General features: G+C 44.0%; 1 protein-coding gene across 1 annotated transcript in view; it reads left to right on the plus strand.

Moving 5' to 3' along the window:
* The window catches only part of MRPS18A (mitochondrial ribosomal protein S18A), a 55,066-nt gene that overhangs the window by 23,933 nt on the left and 22,858 nt on the right, over window positions 1–8,275 (plus strand). Inside the window, exon 2 of the mRNA XM_019548597.1 lies at window positions 4,964–5,258. Within this exon, the coding sequence (XP_019404142.1) occupies window positions 4,964–5,258 (295 nt within the window). The remainder of the gene's footprint in view (window positions 1–4,963; window positions 5,259–8,275) is intronic.

The following is an 8,275-nucleotide window of genomic DNA, read 5'->3' on the forward strand; positions in this document are numbered from 1 at the left end:
CCTCTTGCTGAAGTAAAGCTAAACATCCTTCACCACCCTGCCTCATTTTTGTCAGAACTCCCAATATGGCCATTGGTAATGCAGTTTTATCATGCCATTTAATAGTCATAAAGGGGTCACAGTGAAAAGAGCAAGAGATATGGAAATGTCTCAACACATAAGGTCACTTACCACAAACATCATTTTATAGACCAGCTAATCCTTATGCACCCATTTTATTTGCAAATTAATGTTGCTTGCGCTTTGATAACAATGGACAAACTACAGTACAGCAACTGCAATGCCGGAGTGGACCGTTATGAACTCAACTCTGTTTTTTTATTGTTTATTTTTTTTAAGTCCCTTTTTCACTTGGGCTGGAAAAGAAAGAAACCTCATTGCTCCTAGAGAAACTCAAGTGCTTGTTGAGCATTCTTTGGTCTGGTTGCTTCAGTGTTGTAGCTCAGCTTCTGTTCTCTATCATCCTCTCATACAATCTAAGTTTTAAGAGTGGCAGAACTCAAGATTCACAAGGCAACTTGTTCAGCTGGTGCCATCATCTTTGCTTGCCCATACAAAAAAGTCAAAAACTGACAAAAGCCATGGGTATTTTTTTAATTATGAAAATCTCAGAAGCTATTATCTGTGTGCGAGAAAGAAACTTCAGGGATCAAAAAGTCTCTTCCACCTGAGAAAACTTTCTCTGAGACATGTCAGTTGATGTCAGTTAAAAAAGCCACAGACAGTAGCAGCTGAAATATATAATAGAGAAAAACCTTTCAGGCTGAAGTGCTATTGCAAAAGGACGTTGGATTGAGTTCCCCACTGGATTGTACTTGTTTATACTTAGCTTGAAATCTTGGAAGGAAATATAATGAAATTATTACTTAGTTATTTTCACTTTGAAAAATACCCATATCCATTGGGAAAAGAAGAAAACCTTGGAAATATAAACAAGTTGTTTTCAAGTAAGTTGTTCACTTGTAGTGCCATCTCTCCTCCCTTCCTAGTATCTTCCTCCTGATTTTCTGCCTTCCATCATCATTTCATAACCCTAATTCCCCATTTCTGTCCCAATAACCTCCCCTCGCATCTTCCTCGCTCTGTTTTATAAGAGGAAAATGATGGCCAGTTCTGCAAAAGTCTAGGCATTTAGTGTATGCTGCCAGTCTATATTAATCACTACCTGCACACCAGACCCTTGTTTGTGAAACAAACCTCACAGTAACCCAGATCAGGGTTATTCATCAATGCTCAGAACAGCTTATGATCTGTAGTGGCCTACGGACTATTAAGCTATTTGTTGAACTGGACCATTGCTACCACTGCACTTCACTGGAATGGCTAAATGATACTTAACTAAGAATAACATTAACTGATAATATTTCTATGGAAGTAGTGAGGACTATAAATAAAACACAATGTATAAAATACACTCCTAGTCTTTTAATATTGCAAATACTTTTGGAAAAGTAAGTGACTATTTGATTTCTAGCATGTATAGATGCCATAAAAACAATTACAAAAATCTATTGTGATTATTATTCAAAGTGCCAGTTTTGCCTTAGGGTAAGAGTCAGTAACCTCTCTCTCGCTCTCATCCGCACCCCCACTTCCCTGCTAGCGGGCAGCTGCCTGGATCAGGGATGCTGTAATACAGATTAAGTGGCAAGGGATGGTCTTTAAAAATTATGGTACTATTTTAAGAAGTTTGTATTTTGTTAACATATTATTCTAATGGAAATAGAATGAGTTGCCTAATTTAAAATATTGGAAAATCAGTCTTCCATATTAAACCACTTTTCTTTTGCCTCTGATCATTCTGCACTGGAGCATCATAATATGATTTATGATGACAATTCCAGACAGCAATATGTTGCAACCAACTCACTGGCAAATTCAAAAGGTTTCCTAACTGTCGGAGGGGCTTTTCTGGATCCAAGTGCTGAATGCTGACCTGCAGTGACCCCTTCAGGAAAATATACTGTGGAGAACAAACCTGGGTGGGCCAGGGGTGTCTGTGGGAACTAAATGACCTAATAGGATTTTCCATTTCTAATGTCTTCATTTCTTTGATCAGGACTGCCTGGAACAGCCTCAACCTTCTTAATAATGCATCTTGTCATTTACAAGGAGGTATTGATACAGGGGAGACTCCACTGGCACCAGGGGTCTAGCAAGGTTAGGCCAGCTGCCCTACAGGTGAAAACGCAAAGCAATAATATAGGAAATCAATGTGAAACGCAGCAAAACAACCACCCTTCAAATATGGACAAACAGAAGCCAGTTCAGACAAGGAAAATAAAGCCTCACAACAGCATTTCTGATGCCTAGAAAACTGCACAAAACACTTTTCTAAAAGTAATGTCCTTTCTTCGAGAAATGAGCCATGAAATCTTTAAACACTCAAAGCTATCAGGAACTCAGTTTCTCAGCTCATGTAAAACACAGCATTTCACTGCTGCTATCTTCATCCTACCAAACACACACCACCTTTGTGCATTGGTTTCATTTTAAGTTAGAAGGAACAGCATTCACTTCCGAATCAACACCATCACTTGTTGCATCATACAGGTTTTCCTTGATGATTTCTCATTCAAGTACTGACCAGGCATGACCTGATTTAGTACTAAAAGGGTCTTAGCCCAGAGCTGAATGGTCGCAAGTTTGAGAAAAAGCCTCTGTTTCTTTTCTCCTTGTTGCAACACAGATGATATTCTGTGTTACTTCTCTTCTTCCCTAAATACAAGGGCTTGAGAAGATGAACAAATTTGGTAACCACTCCAAAAGCTAACCGCTTCCAAGCTGTGAGAAATCAGAAGTATGGCAAATTTCCAAACTCGGAAAGATAAAACGGGCCTCTACCCAAATTGGCACATTGTTTGTTTGCATCCTTGGGACTGTACAATCTACAATGTTAACAGTTATTGTATAAAATACTCTCAAAGTAAACACTAGGAAGAAAAAATATAGTCCACTCAAAAATTGGTATGAACATAACTAATATTCTTTTCTGCATTAAAATGTGTACTAATAAAATTCCTCCAGAAAGTTGGGGGTAAATTATTGGAAAAGGCAAAGAAAACAAATTAAATACTATATCTACACAACCATTAGCCTCATTCTGTAGGACCAGAGGCTTCCCAACAATGTTGCCTAGACATCTCTAGCCAAGGGTCAAAATGATCTCAAGAAGCTCTCGAAAAGCTCCCACGCTGTTTGCCTCCTTGTCCTTTTTAGTGCTGAGCTACCATTGCACTGCCCAACTGTTGCTCTCCACTTCATCTAAAAAGCAGTGTCTGCCTTTTTGCTTTTCTGTCCTTTTGTGGCAAGCCTGCAGGGAGAAGGAAATTTGCATAGACTGGATCTAATTTAAGATATTGTACAAACTTTCCCATCAGTTTTGTGCAGCCAGATCCTGCTTACCAGCATATACCTTTTACAGAGAAAAAATGTAATTTAAAAAACTCATAAAAATGTGATATCACTACATCTCATCATGCTCCTAAGCCAACTCCCCATAGGGTGACTATCCCTGCACCGGAACTGAGTTAATGTTTTGCTTGGCAATAGGGTTTACACCAGTGGTTCTCACCTTTTTTAGACTCAAGGCATCCATCATTAGACTCAAGGCACCCCTTCAAAAATGCCAGCTCTTAGCTTTCACTCCTTTTCTGACTACAGAAAAATATACTACAGCAGTTTTTCTGTTGCAAATAACTCAGCACAGCAGGTCAGAACGGTTTTAACGCAGTGGATTCCTATTTGCAATCTCTGGGTTTATCTTGTAAATTGTGTTTGCACACCTGACTACACCGACACTACGTCACCCGTGAAAGGCTCTCAAGGCACCTGGTTGAGAACCAGTGGTCTAAAGCCTGGACAAGCAACATAATCTCCTACTGCTGTAAAGCCTTCTGCTCACAAAGCAGTGGTCCTTAACCTTTTGGCACTTCATAGTTTCTAGGGTCTAGGGTCGGAAAGGACCTGAACAGATCAAGTCCAACCTCTGCTCTGGGCAGGAACGAGTGCTGGGATCATATATCCCTGCCAGATATCTATCCAACCTCCTCTTGAAGACCCCCAAGGTAGGAGAGAGCACCATCTCCCTTGGTGGCCCATTCCAGAGCCTGGCAGCCCTAACCGTAAAGTGATGTCTCCTGATATCAAGCCTGAACCTGCTTTCAATCAATTTGTGGCTATTATTCCTTGTTATCTCACTTGAGGCATCCGTCACAAAATGCCAGCTCCTGGTTCTGATGTGCTTTTTGACTACCAAAAAATAGTTAAAAAATATGTAAGAAAAAAAAAGCCATCTCTTTTTTAATTTATTCCAGGTTTCCAGAACACCAGCTTGCCCAGACACACAACGCGAATGGACCTGCATGCTGGCATGTATCAGTTATGGATTACAGCCCCCCGGAGAGGATAGCCTTTATATCAGGAAGGCAGATGCACACTACTGTTACATTAAAAAAAACCCACACTGGATTATTGTATAAATCTGATTCAACGTTTAATATTTATTTTAATGAACACCCTATCACCATCTCCCAGGTGACTCTCACGTCGCCTGGAGATATCTAATCCAGGGCAAACCTGGATGGCTGGGAACCATCCCAAAAAGAAACAACAGAGCGATTCTTCTGTGACAAAGATCTCAAAAAGGCTGGGACAGGTCAGAATGGGTGTAACGCAATGGATTCCTATTTGAAATCTCTGGGCTTATCCTGAAACCATGCTCACGGCACACCTAATCATGCCAAAATGGTGGCACCCTCAAAAGCATCAAGCGCCAAGGCACCCTGGCCACAAATCAGCCATATAAAGCTGGGACAAGCAGGATGCCCTCCTAAAGCTGGAGAGTAGGAGGCCTGTAAACCCTCGCGCTCCCCCACAGCAGCACCAGAGCCCCTAGCGGTGGGAAGGGGAATGTGAAAGGACAGACAGTGCCTCCTGCTAAGGAACATGTAGGGTGGTGCAGAGTCCTTATTGAGGGGAGCTACCGCAGAGGGCCTAACTTCGCAGCCAGAGCACTGGGGAGAGCTTTTAGTATCCCGCCCGAGGAGGCGACGCCCGCACCAAAATGGCGCTGGCTTCAGCACCTCCTGCCAGCCCGGGCAGGAGATGCGGGCGCTCCGGAAGCGGAAGTTGAAGTGAGGTCACGCCCTCTTCCAAGATGGCGGCGCCCGGCTTGCTGCGCTCCGCGTGGAACCGGTTGCTCTCCGGGTTCCTCTGGGGCGGCGCCGCCCGGTTCCCAGCCCGCGGGCTCCGGCAGGGTGAGTCCTGGGGGGATCGGTCCCTGCCGGGGGGGGGAGGTCGGGCTGGGCCGCGCAGGCGCTCAGGCACCCCCAGCGTCAGTCCCCTCTTCCCCCCGACTGCGCATGCTCCGCAGACCCGTACGGGGTGTTTGGGGGCGCGGAGACCTCTGGAGGGGTCTCTGGAAGCACTGACGCAGTGGGGGCGTCGCGCTTTGATGACATCATGACAGGAGCTGGGGGGGCAGCCCTGGAGCTAGGTGGTTGCCAAGGTTACGGGCTCGGAGAGCGAGGCGGGGCTGAGGGCTGGGTCCCTCGTGCCAAGCCCCGCCCCCCTTTGTGGAATCTCCTGTGTCTCCTGCCTGTGGGCAGCCTCAGCCTTGCTTCCCTCTCACCCCGCGCTGGAGCAGAGGCGGCCTTATGTCCCGTGGTCACAAGCTGGGGTCCTGAGGCCCCTGCCACACCTTACATATACTACACATGTCAATCACGCAATAAATTTCAACTGTCTGCCTCTGCAAAGCAATTATCCCATCATTAACTAACAAGGCACACAATCAGTGTAGAGCTGCCACACATGCCAAGTCATTATCGCACCATAAAATGGACCCTCCAGCTATAAAAAGAGCTAGCCAGCTACAAAGTTAGTGCTTGAAAATGTATAACAACTTTATAGCTGGTTTCTGTCTAGCTTTCACTTGGCTGTGTAGTAGGGCCCTCTCGCATCATATTGCAGGTGTTAAATGTGCAGTTAAGAGTCTGGTTGAAGAATGCGGTACTAGGGGCCCTGCTACCTACAGGTTTCCCTTTATGTTGTGCATGCCTTCCTGGAAAGTGGTGTATCACTTGAATTTGCATAAAGCAAACCCACTTTACAATGTAACAGGGATACCTTCCAAGACCTCACCTGTGCTGACCCCCAGACCCATTGCTACCACTTTTAGACAGTTTTGGTACTCGCCAACAGCAGACAGCACACACAAGCACAGGGGACTATCATCATGGGGATGGCAACCACAGAAACACGTGTCGCAGACAACAAGCGAGGACCATAAATCTACACAGGAGACTATATTTTGGTGAGCGTCATTCCCACAGTCCACCGCATAAAGCAGCTGACTGCAGGCTTCCACAACACCAATCGTATAAGAGTGAACTTACCTTGCACATAATGAATTTTTGGTATAAAAAGAGTCATCGCATAAGAGCAAATTCATACATACAGACCCTGCATAAAGTGAGAGAATCCTGTATTCAAATGAAAGGTGGCTAGAAACCAGCTTTAGAGTCATGATGCATTTCCATGCACTAATTTCATAACAGATCGTCTCTTTATAGCTGGTGAGTCATTTTTGTTGTGTAATAATGACTTTGCACATGTGGCCGGTCTACATTTATTATGGGATTCGCCAGTTAATGGTGCAATAATTACTTTGCACTTGTGGCTGGTCTTACTTTGCACGTTTATTGTGCAATTAACCACTTAATTGCATAATATACAAAAGTGTAGCAGGGACGTAGGAGTCAAGTAGATGCATGTTAGTTCCCTGCATAGCCCCACTTTTTCTGTGACCTCAGACAAACCACTTAATTTCCCCCATCCCCAGCCATAAAATGAAGATAATCTTTTCCTTCTCCAGTGTTCCAAAGAAAAAAACAATCTAATATTAATTTAGGTATTACAGTCAAAGGAACACATTAGTAACCAATATGAAATAGCAGTGAGTATCTGTTGTCATCCTGAGACGTCATTCTCCCGTTGTACTCGACCTTGGTGAGGTCGCAGCTGGAGTACTGTGTCCAGTTTTGGGCTCCCCAATTCCAAAAGGATGTGGAGAAGCTTGAGAGAGTCCAGAGGAGAGCCACGCGCATGATCAGAGGTCAGGAAAACAGATCTTATGATGAGAAGCTGAGAGTCATGGGGCTCTTCAGCCTGGAAAAGCACAGGCTCAGGGGTGATCTTGTGGCCACCTATAAGTTTATTAGGGGTGCTGATCAGGAACTGGTGGAACATCTGTTCACCAGAGTGCCCTAAGGGATGACAAGATCGAATGGCCACAAACTCCACCAGGACCGATTCAGGCTGGACATAAGAAAGAACTTCTTCACTGTCCGAGCCCCCAAGTTTTGGAATAAACTGCCGGCAGAGGTGGTTCAAGCACCCACTTTGAATGCCTTCAAGACGCATTTGGATGTTTATCTTGCTGGGATCCTATGATCCCTGCTGACTTCTTGCCCCTGGGGCAGGGGGCTGGACTCGATGATCCTCTGAGGTCCCTTCCAGCCCTAATGTCTATGAAATCTATGAATTGCACAAATTAGGAAAGACTATGGTATGTTAATTTTACTGCTCAGACCTTAGGAAGAATGCCTTTGATTTGAAAGCTTGTCTAACTCTTATCCTACCTATGCAGTTGGCCTGATGGAAGATAGTGCTCTAACAAATCCTTGCCTCTAGCATCATTTCTGGACCATCACGGCTACATCATCACTCTGACACTAGCAACAATTAAGGATTTCAGTTTTACTTATCCATAGCTATGAGTGGGAGAAATTGACACAATAGTTCTGTTCTTTTGGTCTTGTCCACCTGAAGTAAGGCATTGGTCCCCATTCTGAGTGCTTTTGCAATAAGGAGAATAAGACAGCTGCAGCTACTATATGCAGGAGCTTTAACTAGGAAAGAATTGGAATCTGGGTAGGCAAGTAAAATGCATGGGTATTTTCAGATTACTCTTGTTTGTGCTGGTCTCTGCTGGCTTCTCAAATCAAAACTAACAGCATCCAGGTAACTTTCAACTAGAAATCTTCTGGAAAGTTTAAAAATGTGAAGAGAATATAAAGACACTGCAAGAATAGCAATCAAATAAGAGGTCCCCAGTTTGAAAGAACTGCATGCTACTCTGCCTTCCAGTAGAGCAGTGGTGTGCTTTGTTGGGAAATTGTATTGTTTTTTGGTATCAGAGTCCTGTATGGTTATTGGTTTTGGATAATTTATTGATAAAAAATCATCTACTCCAGATTGAGCAGGTCTGTGA

This window comes from Crocodylus porosus, unplaced genomic scaffold (assembly GCF_001723895.1).
Source record: "Crocodylus porosus isolate Cpor-Errol unplaced genomic scaffold, CroPor_comp1, whole genome shotgun sequence".
Classification (NCBI taxonomy): Eukaryota; Metazoa; Chordata; order Crocodylia; family Crocodylidae; genus Crocodylus; species Crocodylus porosus.